This window comes from Natrix helvetica (genome assembly GCF_964273705.1).
Source record: "Natrix helvetica genome assembly, chromosome: 2".
In the NCBI taxonomy this organism is placed as follows: domain Eukaryota; kingdom Metazoa; phylum Chordata; class Lepidosauria; order Squamata; family Natricidae; genus Natrix; species Natrix helvetica.
The window spans coordinates 13,129,569-13,150,974 of NC_138552.1; the positions used below are offsets into that span (position 1 = coordinate 13,129,569).

The 21,406-nt window shown below is 40.8% G+C and overlaps 1 protein-coding gene across 1 annotated transcript in view; it reads left to right on the forward strand.

Moving 5' to 3' along the window:
- DCC (DCC netrin 1 receptor) overlaps positions 1–21,406 on the forward strand; it is a 1,323,879-nt gene that overhangs the window by 860,828 nt on the left and 441,645 nt on the right. The window contains exons 6-7 of the mRNA XM_081942031.1: positions 5,298–5,452; positions 11,722–11,842. Coding sequence (XP_081798157.1) covers positions 5,298–5,452; positions 11,722–11,842 — 276 coding nt within the window. The remainder of the gene's footprint in view (positions 1–5,297; positions 5,453–11,721; positions 11,843–21,406) is intronic.

Below are 21,406 nucleotides of genomic sequence, written 5' to 3' on the forward strand. Positions count from 1 at the left end.
GAAAAGAGTAAGGTTCTACATTTAGGCAACAAAAACGGAATGCACAGGTACAGTATAGGTGGCACCTTGCTCAATAGTAGCAACTGTGAGGGGGATCTTCGAGTCCTAGTGGATAACCATTTAAATATGAGCCAGCAGTGTGCAGCAGCTGCCAAAAAAGCCAACAAAGTTCTAGGCTGCATAAACAGAGGGATAGAATCAAGATCACATGAAGTGTTAATACCACTTTATAATGCCTTGGTAAGGCCACACTTGGAATACTGCATTCAGTTTTGGTCGCCACGATGTAAAAAAGATGTTGAGACTCTAGAAAGAGTGGAGAGAAGAGCAACAAAGATGATTAGGAGACTGGAGGCTAAAACATCTGAAGAACAGTTGCAGGAACTGGGTATGTTTAGTTTAATGAAAAGAAGGACTAGGGGAGACATGATAGCAGTGTTCCAATATCTCAGGGGTTGCCACAAAGAAGAGGGAGTCAAACTATTCTCCAAGGCACCTGAGGGTAGGACAAGAAGCAATGGGTGGAAACTAATCAAGGAGAGAAGCAATTTAGAACTAAGGAGAAATTTCCTGACAGGTAGAACAATTAATCAGTGGAACAACCTGCCTCCAGAAGTTGTGAATGCTCCAACACTGGAAGTTTTAAAGAAGAGACTGGACAACCATTTGTCTGAAGTGATGTAGGATTTCCTACCTAAGCAGGGGGTTGGACTAGAAGACCTCCAAGGTCCCTTTTAACTCTGTTATTCTATTCTATTCCTTTACAATTTTGTAACAATTGATTCCAACAACACTCAGCATTATTTTGAAGAACACTGGTACACCACCTTGCTCTAACTTGCCTCTTTTTAACTTGGTACAGGTCATCCTCGATTTACGACCACAATTGAGCCTAAAATTTCTGTTGCTAAGTGAAACTTTTGTTAAGCAAGTTTTGCTCCCTTTTACAGCCTTTCTTGCCACAGCTGTTAAGTAAATCACTGCAAGCTGTTAAGTGAGTAACATGGTTGTTAAATGAATCTGGCTTCCCCATGGACTTTGCTTGTCAGAAGGTCGCCAAAGGGGATCACGGGACCCCAGGACATTGCAACCGTCATAAATATGAACCAGTTGCCAAACCTTTGAATTGTGATCATGTGACCCTGGGGCAAGAATTTTAAGTGTGAAAAACGGTTACAAGTCACTTTTGTCAGTGCCATTGTAAATTCAAATGGTCACTAAATGAAGGGTTGTAAGTCGAGGACTCCCTGTATTTTAAATTACTTTCCAACTTCTGAACTAATGGTTAAATAATTCAATGGCTCCTGAGACTGGAAAGGTTATCTCATTCTTTTCCCCCCAAAATTAAAAAGATCTAGTAGGATGTAGGGGTGAAGGATTTACATTAGGAGGAAGACTCAAGTTCAAATCCACCCTCGCCAGGGAAAGCTCATTAAATGATATTGGTTAGTCCTGATCAATTCTGTGTCCTTTCCTTCACAATCATCATCTTCATTGAACAACCCCTTGATCCTTTGTGGGAGGTGGAGTCTGGGCAACTGAATGGAGCTAGCAGAGTGTTTTAATGGCCGGATGCCCTTCTGGTTGCCAATGTGGAGTTTTGTTCAGCAGACATATTCTCAGTGTGCCCAGAGAGAGAAATATCTGTCCCTACCTAGGATTGAACTCACAGCCTCCTGATTGTGAGGCGAGAGCTCCACCTCTAGGCCACCCACACTTTTTCATGTCGTGATGAAATAATGAACAAAGAATTGCAGAGTCATCCATTTTGAGTTCCTAGAGGAGAAAAACACAGATGGTTCCAATTTCAGAGAAAAAACAAAAAGAATTGCAGAAATCCAACTGGGAGGTACAAAAGGCACAAATTGTCCACCACTGAGCTTTTTAGGAACAGTTAACAAATGTGGGCCCTCAGAATTACCGAATTATGTACATATTGATTTTGGATTCATGACGTACCCAATAGTAATTTTTTTCTTCAATTCACTGCATTGGCCATTAACATTTCCTTAGCTCAGAGGTGCCCAAACTTGGGAACTTTAAGACTTGTGGACTTCAACTCCCAGAATTCCCCAGCCAGCTGGGGAATTCTGGGAGTTGAAGTCCACAAGTCTTAAAGTTCCCAAGTTTGGACACCCCTGCCTTAGCTACTTCTATGAAAATTGAATTCCAGTTCTGCTCCAAATTTCCCCCTAAATGAATGTTCTAAACCTAGTATAGTTTGCAGTACTTCCATTCATTATTTTCAATATTTTTATGAGGGGAAAATAGGTTTCCTTCTCAGTGTCACAGTATGGTTTTATATTTCAGAAACCTTCTCGGAGAAAAAAAGGTTTTGTTTCAGTGAATAATATATGTGAATGTTCTTTTTAGCTTTTCTTTGAATTTTCTCGTTTTAATAACAGCTTTTAAGCAAAGTAGATTTAACAGGGTCACAGTTTTCTTAGCGTTTTCATAGATCTAGCTATTGGAGCACTCCAATAGCGTTCATCTCTTATTACAATGGCTTGTCTTCCCCTTTACACACCCCTCCATGCTTCTCCAAATTGACTCTGAGGAGAATAAATTATAGAACAAATTTATTAAGTTTGCAGAACAAGAAATGACTGAGGAAAAATAAATGTAATTGTACATATATCTATATATCTATGTCTATCTCTATCTCTATCTATCTCTTTCTCCATCCATCCATCCATCCATCCATCCATCCATCCATACCGTGTTTCCCCGAAAATAAGACAGGGTCTTATTTTCTTTGGATCTCTGAAATAAGTGCTTTCGGGGAAACAGGATGTGTGTGTGTGTGTGTGTGCATGCATGTGTATGTGTAGCGTGCGTGTATGTATATCCTGATCCTTGATCCTGATCTTGTTATTTTAAAATTGTTAGCTTTGATATAGTTGTTTTAATATTGAGCTGCTGACAACCAAAGATGTGCATATTTTAAACAAACACGTTTCACTTTCTTGGGTTACATGTTTCATAAAAGCCCTTTGGGTTGATGGTTATCTACTTTTCTTTTTTTCTTCTTCTGTTAAATTGAGATCACTTCTAACGGGATGAAATGAGAGGGGAGGTCTTTTTATTCGAACAAACCCTGATGTTGGGAAAGATGGAAAACAAATGGAGAAGGTGACAGCAGAGGATGAGATGTTAGATAGTGTCATGGATGCAATGAAGATGGGTTTGGGCAGAGTAGGATGAGGGGGCTGATATGGTATGGTTCATAGGATCTCGAAGAATCAGACAAGACTTATTTACTGAACAACAAAATCCTCTTAGAGTTGAGAGAGAGTGACTGGCCCAGGGTCACCCAACTGACTTCCATCTCTAAGGCAGGATTAGAATGTATTGTCGTTGTTGTTAGTTGCAAAGTTGTGTCCAATCCTTCGCCAACCCATGGACAATGTTCCTCCAGGCCTTCCTGTCCTCTTCCATCCTCTGGAGTCCATTTAAGCTCACGCCGACTGCTTCAGTGACTCCATCCAGCCATCTCATTCTCTGTCGTCCCCTTCTTCTTTTGCCTTCAATCTTCCCCAGCATTAGACTCTTCTCCAGTGAGTCCTTCTTTCTCATTAGGTGGCCAAAGGATTTGAGTTTCCTCTTCAGGATCTAGCCTTCTAAAGAGCAGTCAGGGTTGATCTCCTTTAGGACTGACTGGTTTGATCACCTTGTAGTCCAAGGGACTCGCAGGCATCTTTTCCAGCACCAGAGTTCAAAGGCCTCAATTCTATAATAAAAAAATTGGGAGACTATACAATAGAATTTATAGTCTCTCAGTTTTGTGCCTGATGCTTTACCCCAGGGTGGGGAACAATGGCCCTTTTTAAAGTGGTGGACTTCAACTCCCAGGATTCCTGAGCCAGCCATGCTCAACCATAAAGGGATCATCATTCCCTACCTCTGCTTTAACCACTACCGCAAACTGACTCCTTAGATATCAATACGTGTAAAATAAATAATAATGATCTATAGGTCTGATACTTTTGCAACCCAGAGAACTCAATATTAGTTATACACATGCATATTCTATTAGATAATTCCTCCTTGTATTGATACAACTGTAAAAACTGTATTATTCAGACATCACGCATGGCTGCTTCAGAAACACAATTGCATTTTCCATGTCAAAAAACAAGCCGTGGATGCTATCCTGAAAATTAAAAATCTAATCTGGCTTTCTTGCAGCTATGAATATTCAGAATAATGAATATTGTTCCCTTGTTGAGAGCTGACGAACAGGATGGATTCCCTCCACCTCCCCTTCTTTTTTTTTGATGATAGAAAAACTCATTAGAAATGTGATGTTATTAGCAGTTTCCCTTGAATTGCAAATTTCTATCATACTATAACTAGTATTATGATAATGATGAAATTAAATTAAATTAGCATATCACATACTATACAGGAAAAGTGTTAATACATTATAGTAATACAAGACAACAGATAATTGCCAGCTTAATAAGAATTTGTCCTCTGAAAAGATCATTTGGCTTACGTCTTCTTCCTGCAGGCTTGGAAAATTGTTGCTCGTACTGGTTTATTTTGTAAAGCCAATCACAGGTTAAATAAAAGACTATCTATCGTAATACTATGGAATTGGATGGCATATTTTTATTTATTTATTTACTTATTTATTTATATCTTGCCTTTATTATTTTTATAAATAACTCAAGGTTGTGAACATACCTAATATTCCTTCCGTTTCCTATTTTTTTTCCTACAACAACCCTGTAAGATGGATTGGGTCAAGAGAGAGTGACTGGCCCAAAGTCACCCAGCCAGCTTTCATATCTATGGTGGGACTAGAACTCATAGTATCTTGCTGATTGGTCCAAAGTCACCCAATCAGTTTTATTGTCTAAGGTGGGACTAGAACAGAGGTGGGTTGCTCCCGGTTTGGCCCGGATCAGGCGAACCAGTAGTAGCAACGGTGGGAGACTCTGCGCGCAAGCACGAGCGAACCAGTAGTTTAAGAAAACCACCACTGGACTAGAACTAATGTTCTCTTGTTCACCCAAAGTTACACAGCCATCTTTTGTGCCTAAAGTGAGATTATAACTCATCTTCGCTGGTGTTTGCTGCAAAGTTATTTGGTTAACCTTTTTGCGTAAGGACTGGAACTCATAGTCTCCTGGTTATTAGGCCAACCCCTTCCCATCCAAGTTTGAGCTATTGACTAGATTTTGTCTGATAGCTGAGGATTTGTCACAGATAAATGATTGCATATCAGTTTTCTGATAGCAGCTTTCATTCCCGCCTTGACTTCTGATCTTGCTTTCTCTTTGTTCTTGCAGTTCCTCCGTGGTTTATCACTCACCCTTCAAATCTCTATGCTTATGAAAGTATGGACATCGAGTTTGAATGTGCTGTCTCCGGAAAACCAGCCCCTACAGTACAGTGGATCAAGAACGGAGAAGTTGTCATTCCTAGTGACTATTTTCAGATAGTGGTAATTATCAGTGAATGTTACTACATCTTGTGAAACCAGTTCAACAGCTTCAATGGTTCCAGAAAATTTGTTGGTTTTTTTTAAAATGGTAATATAGCAAGGTGGGCTTTCAAAATTAACACTTAGGTAATAATAAGGTACATATATTAAATGATTGCTTTGAAAGTAAGGATAGAGAGGGAAAAGGTGAAAGCCATTTTCCCCATGACCTTCTGTAATCCCCCCCCACAACTCTTGCTCTTTTCTAAAAGCTGGGTTGTTGTTGTTTTCTATATGAGTGATTTTGATTAGCCATCATCTATTGGGAGTGATGATATCATAACACTATGCAATAGTTTAGCTAAATTTATAGACCAAATCAGATCTACTAGAAGGTATTCTTTCCATTGCAGGTTAAGTGAGAGATCTTGATCTGGTCAAGGACATTTGAGTACTCCTTGAAAAGCAATCCTTCCAATTATACTCTTCTGATTCTGACATATGTTTAAAGTAATAAAGCACCCATATCTTATTTGTACCAGGCCCCATTCAAAATGTCCTTTATTTAGTAACTTCTCCTCAACCATGGCCTGCTACACTCAGTATCTTTGATTTTTTCACCAGATGGGTTACAGAGTGATAGCCCTTAAATCAGTGGTTTTCAACCTCAGGAACCTGAAGATGTGTGGACTTCAACATCTAGAATTTCCAAGTTTGCATGCTAAAATTCTTGGAGTTGAAGTTCACATATCTTAAAGTTGTTGAGGTATGGATGGAAACCAGGGATGAAATGCTTCCAGTTTGAGCCGGTTCAGCTGAACCGGTAGTAAAAAAAAAAAAAAAAAAAGCTTAACAAAATAAAAAATAAAAAAAACCTTCCGATGATCAATTGTGCTGCGCGATGGTAGGAACTTTTTTTTTAACTTATTTTTAGCATTTGAGGTCCATTTTTGCTCACTGGAGGCTTCCCTGCTAATCCATAAATGGGGGGTGGGGGTGCTGTGAAAGAAAGAAAGAGAAAGAGAGAGAAAGAGAGAGAGAGAGAGAGAGAGAGAGAGAGAGAGAAAGGAGGGAGGGAGGGAGGGAGGGAGAAAGGAGAGGGAGGGATGACCACAAACCTGTCACTAGACACAGCTTCGGAGGATACCTTGAAAGAGCACAGCAATCCAGGGCTGGAAGGGACCTGGAGGTCCTCTAGTCCAACCCCCTGCTCCAGCAGGACATTGTTAAAGTGAGTTTCTATCTTTTGACTCCAGTCACCTGACTACATAGCCACGTCACATGACCCTCAGAAAGCCGCGGGCACAGAACCAATAGGAATTTTTTTTAGATTTCACCACTGATGGAAACTAAACAAGGAGAACACCCCTTGAACTTAGGAGAAATTTCCTCACAATGAGAAAAAATTAACCACTGGAACGGCTTGTCTCCAGAGGTTGTGGGTATGCCATCATTAGAGGTTTTTAAGAAGATATTGGACAGCCACACTTCTGAAATGGCATGGGGTCTTCTCCTTCTGCAGGGAGTTCAACTAGGAACCTCCAAGGTCCCTTCCGACTCTCTTCTTCTGAGAAACACTTCCATATATAAAGGAGGCACAGAACCATGATGCCAAGCAGTCTCATTCTGATTTTACTTCCTCCTTTAGTTATATGTTAAAAATGGATCTCTTTTGTACATGCAATTTTTAACAAGCCAAGAGGAACTTCTTCCTAATAATAATGATAAAAAAAAAAACTATACATTTGAAGATTTCCTGTCAGGAGAAGAAAGAAGAGTTGAATCCCCCCATTTTCAGTCTCCCACAGGCCCAATAATTTCCAAATGGTGTAGTGGTATTTTTCATGTTTAAATTTGAAACAAGGGCAGCAGGGATTTCTTGAGGCCAGGAAGTTTCAGAAAACCTCCAGAAAATCGAAAATTGAAAAATAGCCAGATATGTTATGCTGCACTACAGTATAAATTTGTAGTTTGACCTAACAGGGAATACTGTAAGAGCATGATCACTATGGAACTGTGATGGCGAACCTATGGAGCTAGTCAGATCCAGCACAAATGCACACACTGGCCAGCTGACTTTGGGCCTTCTGGAGGGCCAGCGGAAGCCGTTTTCACCCTCCCCAGGCTTCAGAAAAGCCTCCAGAGCCTGGGGAGGGCGGAAACCCCCCCATACAGGGGGGGGGTCTGTGCACACATGTGCAGGGTGGGAATCACGCATGCATGTGCAGGTGGGTGGGACACATTGAAGTGGGTGTGGGCACACACAACCACAATTTTGGCACGCCTTTACAAAAAGGTGGGCGTGGCAAGGGAAGGATACTGCAAAATCTCCATTCCCACCCTACTCCAGGGAAGGTTACTGCAAAATCCCCATTCCCTCCCAATCAGCTGGGACTCGGGAGGCAGAGAATAAATACTATAGAAAGATCTGAGAAAATTTTTTGGGACCTCACATACTTAGAGAAAATGGGCTTGAGATCAAACTGTAAAGAGTATTTACAGTTCAGAATTAAATTGTTGGGTCCTTGGTGGTCTCGGAGCCTGGTTGTTTTCTGGCTAACACTGATAATGTTACCTACTGAGGTGATATTCAACAGGTTGTGACCAGTTCTGGAGAACCGGTAGCAGAAGTTTTGAGTGGTTTGGAGAACCGGTAAATACCACCTCTGGTTGGCCCTGCCCTCATCTATTCTCTGCCTCTCGAGTCCCAGCTGATCGGGAAGGAATGGGGATTTTGCAGTAGCCTTCCCCTGGAGTGGGGAGGGAATGGAGCATTTACAGTATCCTTCCCCTGCCATGCCCACCAAGGCACGCCCATAGAACTGGTATTATAGATTTGAATCCCATCACTGGTTACCTAGTTGGGTTATGAAACATCTTCAAGAAAACAAGCAAGCTGAGAGATCACCAAGAACCCCACAGATCAAACTGTTTTCTGAGCATGGATGTTTCATTACCCAACGAGGTAACATCATCTGGGACTGCAACTGTGCCGCTGTAGAAAAGGCCCATCATTATATGAAAGTTGAGATTTAATCAGACAACATATACACACATTTCAGAAAGGAAGCACATTGGTACAGAACTTCTGTAATATTTTTAATAGAACAGCTAAATCAAAAGTTAATATTCTGTATTGTAAATTGATACCTGTGTGACAACTCTGCATTCACAAATGTGGCATGTCATTTTTATTTCAGAAGAAGTTCACTGGGGCTTGAAACACTATGACCACACATTTCCCCCATTTTTAACAACTTAGTTGTGAGAGATCTAACACATCTCATATATAAAGACATCAGTCTGGTGACACAAGGCCCTTCTGTCCATAAATGGACAAGGATGATCTAAATCAAACACCTTTTATTTATAAATGGCTTGGAATTATTTCTTCTTATTTTCAGAAAAGATCTGTTTAGTGATAGGAACTTTCAAGTCCATGCAACCTTACCCATAAATGTATTATTATTGTTTATATGAAAGACAATCAGATAATGCAAGGTTGCTTACCTGGAATTTTATTCTGCAGTTCTAAGCAAAACCTTCTATTTTATTTTATGTTCTCACTCAGAAGTCAAAGTTTTACAACAGAGGGTGCCAACTTAGAATTTTGTAGCTGTAGAACAGACTGACCTTCAAATTATTTTTCTTACTTGGAAGAAATATTTAAAAACAAGAAGAAAGCAATGAACCAGGGGTGGGTTCCTGCCAGTTCTAACCTCTTCTATAGAAGAAGTTCCACAAATCTACCGTGCCTTTTAGAACCGGTTCCAGCTCCCTTCCCCCACCCGTCCGCACATCATCAAGATGAAGAGCAAGAGAGGAGGAATTCTGGGAGTTGAAGTCCACAAGCCTTAAAGCTGTCAAGTTTGAACACCCCTGGGTTTTTTTTTTCTAAAGGGTTAGGGGTACAAGAGTCTTGTAACTTGACAGCTTTAAGACTTGCGTATTTCAAATGCCAGAGTTCCTGAGCCAACATTTTGGTTGCTAAGCAAGAGCGTTGTTAAGTGACTTTCACCACATTTTGCAAGTTGTCCATGCCCACCCAGTCACATGGCTGCCAAGCCACTCCCACTTAGTCACATGGCTGGCAAGCCACTCCCACAAAGCAGGCCACACCTATAGAAGAAGTTCTAAAAATTTTGAAACCCACCACTGCAATGAACCTACTGACAATGCAAAATATACTTCTAGTAGATATGTTTTTTTAATGTCAATTTTAAGTGCAAGATAAGATTACCTTTATCATTTTTCTCAGGTGCTCAGCAGGGTTCAGTATAAATCATCTTTATCTCCCTGAGGAGAAAGTTTGAGACAAAACTTGCTCAAATCAACATCATCTCAGAAAAAAAGGATATGTGACAGCTCACTCTTTCATATAATTTCATTAAAGCTTACAATTAAAAAGTAAAAAACTAATACACACGACAAACATGCATAGTTTTTTTTAAAATAAACAGTGCAGAAAAGGAAAAACAGAAAAATGCAAATGACTTCATCCTGACAGTTAGTCACTAATCTCTTAAAATACAACAGATCTACTCTGCTCTTCATAACTCATCCATCTCTCAGCTTTAAACAAAATTTTGAAGCTCTTTATTCATTTCTAGCCATGTGACAGCTATCTCAGTATATTGGAAAGTACACAGGGGAAATGAATGGTCCATCCCATTTCTGTAGTTTCTGGAAAAATTCAAGTATGATATGTGGTTGAGGAAATTAGGTTTGTCTAGCCCAGGTGTGTCAAACTCATGGCCCATGAGCTGGATGTGTCACACACTGGCCATGCCCACACCCTGTTTAGCAAAGGGGAAAAAGTTGTGATATGTCACATGACGCCCTGTGACGATGCGAGTTTGACACCCCTGGTCTAGCCTATCAAATAGAAGAATTGGGGGACAAGATAACTATCTTCCAATGCTTGAGGAGAAGTCACAGAGTAGAGGGGATTGACTTATTCTCCAAAGCACTTGAAGGGCAGGATACGAAGCAATGGGTGGAAGTTCATCAGAGGGAGATTCAATCTGGAACTAAGGAAAACCTTTCTGACAGAAAAATAATAATCAATGGAATAGAAGATGGTCTCTTGGAATTATGGGTGCTCCATCACTGGAGGTTTTCAAAAATAGATTGGATAACCATTTGTCTGGGATGATAGAAGGTCTCCTGTCTAGAACTATTACTGTTTGCAACCTTCCAAGCAGTGGTGGGTTCTGGATCCCGGTGCAACCGGTACGGTGCAACAGGGCCCAGCGTCCACCACATGAACACGTGCAGTGCGTGCATGCGTCCTTACCTCATGTGACACTCCGCTACGCCTCCATGATGCTCCAGCTGCTCGGCGGAGCATCGCACAGGTGCTGTACGATCCGTGCACGGAAGCGCCAAAGAGATCAAATACAGGTAAAGAGGGCAAGCAGGTGGGTGGGCCCTCTGGAGCACCATACCGTAGCGGTACCCAGTGCTCCCAGCAGGCACCGGTACGCCTGTATTGGGGTGTACCGCCTGCAACCCACCACTGCTTCCAAGCCACCTTCTGACCAGCAAACTTAATGGGAAAAGCTGGACTCATCTAACAACTGAGTCACATGATAGTGAAATGGGTGGGATATAAATTTGATAAATAAATATAAATTATAAAAAAACAAATAAAGATAAATAAAGATAAATAAATAAAATACATAAATGACTACCAGATTAATTTAATAACTGCAGCGATTCACACAAAAGAATGTAGAATCAGATGTGATTCACTTAACCACCTTGCTTAGCAGCAAAAATTCTATTCCCAATTATGGTTCTAAGTCGAGGACTATCTATACAGGTAGTCCCTGACTTATAACAGTTCATTTAGTGACCGTTTGAAGTTACAATGACACAGTAAAAAGTTGCTTATGACCATTTTTCCCATGACTGCTTCAGCATCCCCATGGCCACAGGGTCAAAATTCAGACTCTTGGCAATGGACTCATATTTATGACGGTTGCAGTGTCCTGGGGGCATGTGATCTGCTTTTGTGACCTTTTGACAAGCAAAGTCCATGGGGAAGCCAGATTCACTTAACAATCATGTTATGAAAATCAACAACTGCAGTGATGTTCTTAGCAACGGTGGCAAGAAATGGGGCAAAACCCACTTAATGTATTACTCACTGAGCAACATAAAATCTGGGCTCCATTGTGGTCATAAGTCAAGGACTACCTATACTCAAAACAAGTTGTTCCCCATGTGACCCCTTCCATGAATTCATGGCTCCAAGATAACCCTTTGGCTTGTGTCTCTCTCTTTAGGGAGGCAGCAATCTGCGGATTCTGGGCTTAGTAAAATCAGACGAAGGCTTCTACCAGTGTGTAGCTGAAAACGAAGCTGGGAACGCACAAACCAGCGCACAGCTAATCATCCCCGAACCTGGTAAGCTGAAAAAGAATGTTCAGAATTTCCCCTTTCAATTTGTATGATTAGCAGAGCTTTGAAATATGCAACCTTCTGTGATGTGTGGCAGCATCCTTACTCATACGCTGGTTGGTTGCAATGACAGTGGTGGGCAATCACTCACGACATGCGTCAGCAGTTTCTACTTCAGGAGAAAGCCATTAGAATTGCCCTAAGAGGAATGTGAGAAACCTCTTGAGTTCATCAGAGCTGTGGAGTACGTTAGATAGATGCATAAAGTATCTCCCTTGGGCAGGGATCCCATCTGGGTGGATAGAAACACATCTATGACTAAGTGATGCTTTTACTTCTCCTGCTGACTCCTGGAATGAACTTTTTCAGGAGCTTTATGTCAGCCACAAACAACTAGACCCATATGCGCAGAGTTCAAGCTAACTATTTTTATTATAAAGGAGACCCTGCGGATTTTAGTCTGCTAGTTGTTGCTATAGGAGGCTATGCTCATCTCCATTTCAAAGCCATCGAGCCAGCACTGTCTGAAGACATTCCCATGGTCATGTGGCCAGCATGATGTTATGGAGCGTTGTTACCTTCCCATGGAAATGGTACCCATTTATTTACTTGCTTTTTTTTTTTATACTTGCTTTTGAACTGCTAGGTTAGCAGAAGCTGAGGCAAGTCACGGGAGCTCGCCCCGTTACGTGGAGCTCAGGTCTCAAACCTGGACTGCCGGCTTTCCAGCCGACAAGCCAATGGTGGGATTGATCCAGTTCGCACCACTTCGGGAGAACGGGTTGTTAGCTTTCTGAGCAGTTTGGTGAACTGGTTGTTAGAAGAAATCATTAGGGCAGAGAACCAGTTGTTAAATTATTTGAATCCCACCACTGCGACAAGCCCAGAGTCTTAACTACTGAGGCAATGGGCTGCCCCAGCTACTGTGTTATGTGCTGCCAAAAATACAGTTTTTATCCCCACACTGGCAGCCTTCTCCAAAGGTGGGCCATAGCCCTTTGGCAGTTGTGCAGTGACTCTATGCTAATTCTGCACTTGAGTCCTTCTCCTTGCCAGGGTGGGTGCTTCCCAACACTTTATGAGAAGGAGGAGGAGGAGGAGGAGGAGGAGGAGGAGGAGGAGGAGGAGGAGGAGGAGGAGGAGGAGGAGGAGGAGGAGGAGGAAGAAGAAGAAGAAGAGGAGGAGGAGGAGGAGGAGGAGGAGGAGGAGGAGGAGGAGGAGGAGGAGGAAGAAGAAGAAGAAGAAGAAGAAGAAGAAGAAGAAGAAGAAGAAGAAGAAGAAGAAGAAGAAGAAGAAGAAGAAGAAGAAGAAGAAGAAGAAGAAGAAACTAAGGGAATTTTTCTCTCTTTTTTAGCAGCCAGTGCATTTTGAGAAACAAAAGTGTAAAAAAAAATGTGCGTCCAACCCAATCTATATCCAATCCATGTCAGTGTGACATTCCTCCCGATTTAATCTATCAAACAAATGCACTGCGATCTTTTTAAAGCAAAGGGATGGGGGGGTGGGGGGATTGCCCTACATAAAGTATTTCAGTTTGCATACATTTTCCCCAACGTACATTTGTGTGCAATTTATCCTTATATATTCATTTTATGTAATTATCCTTAATACATAATGTTGTTTACATGAACATTCCCAAAGCATGCTTTTCTTCCCCTGCCTCCTGCCAAATGTACTTTTTTTTGCCCGCAGACACGTTTTTTAATATGCAGCGTTGGAGTTTAAAAAGATTTCGAGGCAAGTGATGTACATGCCAGTTTGTGCCATAGCAGTTTCTCTCTCCTTTTTTTTTTTTGACGGATTGTAGAATTGTTCTTGGAAAGACACATAGAATCGAATTTTTTTTTTACATCCCTGATGGAAGATAATGTCATTCATGGGCCTGCCTATCCCTGTTGAAAACTGTTTATTTCCATATGGGCAGCTATAATTAAAATACTTTGCATTGGAACAAAAACCTCATTTGAGGATGCTCAAACAGAATGTGTATCTGGTTATTTTGAGCTTAGTATGTATGCAGCATGTCCTTGTGCTATTATTCAGTAACAACAAGTATTGAATCGTGGACCAAGGTGGTATTCAGCCGGTTTGGACTGGTTTGGGCGAACCGGTAGTGGCCCATCTGTCCTCCTGCCTCGGCTTTATGCCATCCTATTTAACCATGTTTTTTAAGCTGCGCCCATGTATGCAAGCTGCATGCACACAAGCAAAATGCATTCAGTGCACTCACAAAACTAGTGTGCATGCACCTGTGGGTGGGGCGAACTGGTGGTAAACTTATGTGAAACTCACCTCTGATTTCAGAGTCTTGTTGTCAGTCAAGAAAAGAACAACAATGAATAGGGAGGAGAGAGAAAAAAGCAGAAACCCACTTATTAAAATAATAATAATAATAATAATAATAATAACAACAACAACAACAACAACAACAACAACAACAACAACAACAACAACCCTACTTGGAACAGCTTATATCCTCCGACATTACCTTAACAGTTCCTAGGTCCTTGATTAGCACTCAAGCTGTTAGGCTACCAACCAGCCCCAAAGGCTGTGAATCTCACCAAAGATTAACCAAATAACAACAACAACAACAACAACAACAACAACAACAACAATAATAATAGCTGGTCTTCAACTTAGAATTATTCGTTTAGCAACTGTTTGTTATGATTTGTTTGCTAATTTCTTCACCTGTTCTAGCCAGAAAGAGCAGATTTTCTTTCGGGTGCCAAACCAGTAGTAATGTTGGCTGGAACCCACCCCTGATCTATCCATCCACCTATCCAGCCTCCCAGCCTCCCATCCTTCAATATTTATTTATAATATTTATTAGCCACACATCGTACCATACCCTAGGGTAACTCTGAGCAACTTATAATCCTAAAAAATATGTCTCTCGATGTTATGGAATCAATAATTATCCCTATCACTAATGAACAGAAGACTGTCTAGACTTCTTCATATCCCCTTTCACTATTAGCCAATGTAAAGTTGTAAGGATATTTTTATTCACCTATTTCTTTGTTAACGACCAAACTGAATTTCCATGTTCAACTCATGGTATTTCACACTAATACCAGTCTTCCCCTTCTCCCTGCTATAATGCAATTCAATTCACTTCTGACTGCTGTAGAACACCTACATAATTCATTACCATCTCTGTCTTAAGAGTTTACATTTCTGTTTTTGAGTTTATGCAGGGTGTTTTTTTTTTTAATGGTTAATGGCATTAGACTAAAATGAAAGCCAGCAGAAAGAAAGGCAAGTCCTAAAAGGTGAAGGAGACCCCATTGTAAATGGTTCTCCATCCCATTCCCGGCCCCTATCAGTGATGGATTGCTTTCCCTGGGCAATTTAATCAGATCTCCATACAATGCCACTCTGATTCCTCCGAGATTTTGAAAACAGCAGCCTGCACAGATGGCAGGAGAGGCAGAGAGAAATACAAATGAATCCCTGGGTTTGACCACAGTGGGAAGAACATTCTCCTCCCTGTTTAAAATTTTGTCAATAAATGGACATCATCCCTTGCTCACACCGTGCAAATGCCGGCTCCACAGCTGTTCTGTTCCTGCTTGTCCGTGGGCCACGGACAAGGAGTTACCCCTGGCAACCAGGACAATTTGCTTTGTACTGAGAACTAGACAATAACCCATTAAAGTAAACCCATTTGCTCTTGGTGGATATTTATAAAAAGCCTAATGAGTTTTCGATATAGTATTGTGAGAGGTGTCCAGCTCATCCTTCTTGCAATCATTACATCTGATGAAAGGCTAGGAGGAAGGTGTTAATGGAAGATGGATCTCTGTATGGAGAGGCACCATCAGAGGTAATCCATCCCAAATGATTGAACGCTAAATCTTTTCAAAGTAAAGCCAAAAGCCTCATTTTAAAAATGTGGTCAGCTTTATGTTTTAGGACTATGGGAATATAGAAATAAATATTCACTGTGTTCTGTGGGCTTCAGCTTTCTGGGAATCTCTATTATTATTACTGTTGTTGTTGCTGTTGTTGTTATTTATTTTATTCATTAAACATGAAACTCAGTCAAGTGAACATTTAAAGAGGTTTTTAGACTCTTAACAGAAAACCAAAAGGGCTGGGGCAATCAAGCCCCCCAAAATAGACCAGTAAATAAAAACAGGCCCATATATGAAGATCCAATTAAATTGATTTGTTGTTGAGTAGCCTATGCACAGTCTCAGCTAACGGTTGGCATCTGTTTTGAGTTAGATAAGTGTCCATGGAATTCAGGGGGTGGAGGACTTTGCTTGTGGTGACATTGGAATTCTAGGCTGATCCCCCTTTTCACTCCCCCCCCCCCCCAGGTTATGCTACTCTTTCTCCTATATCAGCAAACCTTACCAGGGATGGGTTACTGCTTCTGCTACTCCTGGTTCACCCAGGGATGCGCTTCAGGCACACATTTTGGGCCCGTGCATACTTTGAGTGTACACGCGCTTGATACACAATATGCATGCGCAATAGTAAAAAATGCTTCTGCACATGCGCAGAAGCAAAAAAAAACAAGATGGCAGTGCTTACAGCGCTACCGATAGAACCAGTTCAGGGGCGTGGCAAGCCAAGTTACTACGGACTTGGCCGAACTGGTAGGAACACACCTCTGGACCTTACACATTTGATTTTATGCAAAATGATGCAAATACATAATTCACGCCATTAGTGTGATGAAGTTACACACTTGCCCCCTTCCCTCCACCCGTTGTGGATCCTTGTTGCACCAGATTTTTTTAGTTCTTGGGGACAGAATATTTAAAAACACTACAGAGTTGAGTTTCAATTAAACTGCTGCTTTACATTTCAGAGAGAATTCTATGAGCCATCAAAGCCATTTGGGAAACTGTCTTCAGCTGCAGGGCCGACCAGCAGATGGACACTAGAATGGCTGAGAAAATGTCATTTGCATTTCAATGCTGGGGGGGAAAAGAAAGGAAAGCTATAAGATCAGTGGACATCCGGCTTGCTCCAATTTTGCTGGCATTTTTGGAAGGAGACATAGCCCATAATCCTGGAATAAATTCCACATGTCCTTATTATCAAAGTTTGGAATTTCCAAGCCCATTTGCCAAAGGGGGGGAGGGAGGGAAGCATTGGGACCACAATAAACTCTAGAGTCAACTTAACTATAGATCACCAATATTTAGCCATCACTAATCTATCTGCCATTATCAAATTTACGATCAATTCCCTTTTTTGTTTCATTTATATCCTGTTTTTCCACCAGCAACAGTAATACAATTCTCAGTGGTATGTCTACATTTACATTCAAAAGTGCTCTAATTTCTCTAAACACCATGTCCCATATTTTTGGTGCACTATCACAATCCCACCCCATATACTTATATATTCCAATCTCTTTCTTGCACCTCCAACAAGTGTTTGTATATTTGCCATTTATTTGATTTAATTTACGTGGTGTTAGGTACCACCTCCATATCACTATATATTCGTATTCCTTAACTCAAACTGACATCCAATGTTGAGCATGGCACCTTGGAACTGGTCCTTGTTAATAGGATCCATTCCTTGGTGAGGTTCATTCCTTTCGAATATCTGTAACATATTCTTGGCATTTCAGCTTTCCTTTTTAAAAGAAGATTATATTGCTAGTCCTTTTATTTGTATGTAATTTCAAAAGTCCACTTTTCGTTATTTAAAATTGTCCCAGTGTGGAAGGAGAATATACAATAAAAATAAAGCAACATGAAATTCCATCAAATTAAAATATTATGAGAAGAATGGGGAGGGGAAAAATGCAATGCAACCACGGAAATGCATGTAGACAGTAAATCTAATCAGTGGCTCACTCAGAAGTAAATTGGCTCCCCCCTTCCAGGAGTCTGGCTAATGAATGCAAAGCTGGTGAGATTTAGACAAAATGCACTTGCCACTTATGTTTAAACATTATTACAGTTTTATTGCAGTACTGTATATGGGATTAATATTTAATATGCTCTTTAATATGCACATCTGTATCCACATTGCGCTACCTGTACTTTGATGTTTGCTTTGACTCTACCATCTGTAGCAGGGTCACCTTAAGCCTTGTCATTGCAAAATTGCCAATGATAGTCTTTTCATAGACTTTCCTGTAATGTAATTCCTTACCTCTTGTTCTGTGGAAATCCACAAGAGGAATCTGTCTGTTTAGCCGTATCCTGAAACTGAGAACAGAGGTTAAGCCTTGATTAGGAGGGGTAACTTACTTATCTCAACATGCCTGTAGAATAGCTTAGCAAGAATCCCACCATGCCCATTGCTCCCAACTCTCTACATGACTGCCAGCTCTGTTTCTCAACATGTTCATGCTAATGAGATTGTTGGGGTGGGGTGGGGAAAGCTTTCAAGTAAGATTGGCTAATGTCTTGGAATCCTGTCCTTTCTGGAATCCAAGAGAGTTCAGTCACCCTACAGGTAGCCAAATAGTACGTAGACTTGTATACCACTTTACAGCCCTTTCTAAACCATTTTCAAAGTCGGCATTTTGCCCCCAACAATCTGGCTCCTCGTTTTACGGACCTTGGGAGGATGGAAGGCTGAGTCAAACTTGAACCTGGTGAGATTTGAACTGCCAAATTGCAGTTAGTCGGCAGTCAGCAGAAGGAGCCTGCATACTGCACTCTAACCACTGTGCCACTGTGGTTCAAATAAATCTAAATACCTTTAGATGCTTCTTTAAATGTTTATCTATCTCTATCTCTATCATATCTATCTATCTGTCTGTCTGTCTGTCTGTCTCTCTCTCTCTCTCTCTCTCTCTCTCTCTCTCTCTGTGTGTGTGTGTGTGTGTGTGTGTGTGTGTGTGTGTGTTCCAGCACAACTCTGGAACACCTCGAGCAATTTCAACCAAACTTGGTACACAGATGACTTACTCTCTGGAAACAAATACTGTGGGGGTAAGCCCCCTAACACCTCTCGGGGTGTGTGTTCTGTTAAGATACACCCTATTGTGCCTTAAAATGTCTTCTACTGTACTGCCGTAAAATGGCTTCTACTGTTCAGCGCAGTGGAGTTGCCATGGTAATGGCTTCACAGTACTCCACAAGCGGGCTCCCTCTGGTAAAGGAGAAAATCCAACATTAGAAATTACGTTTGGTCCAGGATTATTTTTGAGTTCAAATGTATGGATTAGTATAAATAAATACCCGGGCAACACAGGGTTATCAGCTAGTATAAATATAAAGTTGAAGAGAGTGGACATCAAAAGGTCACTCATGTATGGTCACTCATGTCCAGAGGGATGCTAAGTAGGAATTAGACACCTTTTATTTATTACACTGCTGTAAGATACAACCTGATTTAAATTTGTGCCAATGTGCAGCCATAGTGGCAAAAATGGTGGAAGGAAGGGAGGGAGGGAGGAAAATGTGCTAGTCTTGTGTTTAGGAGAGGTATGGTTTGTTTTTCAAGTGATGCTTTCACAGATGCATTAATTTGTTCTATGAAAAAAATTAAGGGAGAGAGAGCAGCCATCATTAGCTTTTCTGGCATCTAATACATACTCAATTGGATAAATGAATAAATATTCATTTCAGACCACCATTCTTCTTGCTAGCTTGCAAACATGACTCTGGCCATGTGAGAACATTATTAATCTTTAATAGCTGTAGATCTTGCTTGGGCTGGCTAATTTACAATAATAAAAAAAAACTTGCATTACAAACAATACACTCTTAGATAGCTCCCACTCTTGGCTAGATTCAGTCATCCAGAGAATACATTGTAGGCCACCCTGGAATCACTTGCAAAAATTAGTTGTTATGAATCATTGGCCAAACTCTTCCTACTTTTTGCAAGCGTTTCTCTCTCCATGTGGGAGAGAATTGTGGTAGATTAAACCTGATCTACTGCTAGATTTTAAGCAGAGTTAAGCAATCGGTTAGCTCTCCATTTTTGCTACACTGATTACGTGTCAAGAACATATGGAAGAATTTGAACCAAGTTCTTAATTACACTCACATCGTTCCTCCAGGGGCTGGAACCAGGGGTGGGATTCAAAAAATTTAGCAACCGGTTCTCTGCCCAGTTGCTGGGTGGGTGTGGCCATACTGGGCGTGGCCTACTCAGCCTCATGCACCACAATGTGGGGAAGGGCATTTTCGCCCTCCCCAGGCTCTGGAGGTTTTTTTCGAGCCTCCGGGAGGATGAAAATATCCTCTCCCAGACTCCAAAGGCCCTCTGGAGACTGAAAATGGGTCCATTTCCAGACTTCCGGAACTTCCAGGAGGTCTGTTTTTTGCATTCCCCAAGACTCCATGCGGGCCCTGCACTTACCTGGCATCCAAAACTGGACACATGTAGACTTCCGGGAGTGGAAGGGTGGGCTGGGCGGAGCCAGCTAGTCCTTTCAACTACTGGTTCAGTGAACCAGATGTAAAATTAGCATCTTGTTCACCCGAAACAATCCAAACTGGCTGAATCCCATTCCTGGCTGGAACAAACCTCAAAGTACACCAAACCCACCTAATCTAGGGAAATATAACTGGGTAGCTACAACAAACTTGGAATATAGTTTATGGGGTTGACATAAGAGTGCTATTATAATTTGCAGTCAACAAGGTGTGGAGATCAAGACCATTTTAGAACAATGGAATGATTGTAGCATTGACTATTCGACTTTCTATTAAAACATTGGAAAACTAAAATCATAGGTATTTGTAAATCCATTGTTTTTGGAGCGTGTGTGTCCATCCTTAGCAATTTTAAGACTTGTGCATTTCAACTCCCCAAATTCCCCAGCCAGCCATGTTGACATGTTGGCTAAGGAATTCTGGAAGTTAAAGATCCAAAGTCTTAAAAGTTGCCAAGGATGAACACTTTTGTTTTAGAGTTCCATCTCCTCCTACTGAATGTAAATATTGCAATCCCAACATGTCATATATCTTAAAACCATACATATGCTCACACACTTGAGAAACATAATTACTTTTTGTGTGTGTGTTTAAAGCTAGGTCTCTTTCTCTTCACGTTCTTCTATTAGTCTGGCTCATAGTGTGTTGATCAATAAAGACTTTGATTTTCACAGTTATAAGTCTGACCTCATCTCAACGTTTTTATCTTTCCTTTTATCGTCTGTGTCCTTTTATTCAGCTTGCCATATGATGCTTGGTTCAAATAGGAAGTTTAAAGAGAAATTTCCCCCCATTCAACAGCTACAATAATTTTAGGATATCCTATTTTATATATATATATATATATAAAATAGCTTATATATATATATATAAGGCAACATTAAAAATAAAAATATGGTTTTCTGCCTGGATGGTTTTCTGTAATGAGCCGAAGGATAGAAAGAGGGAGTAGTGAGCTTCCTCCCATATTTGGGCATACCAGGGGTTGTAACACAAATACATACATACATACATACATACATACATACATACATACATACATATATATGTCAAGAACATATGGCACACACACACACACACATATATACATATACATATACATATACATATACATATACATATACATATATACATACATACATACATACACACACACATACATAGATACATACATACATACATACATACGATAGAA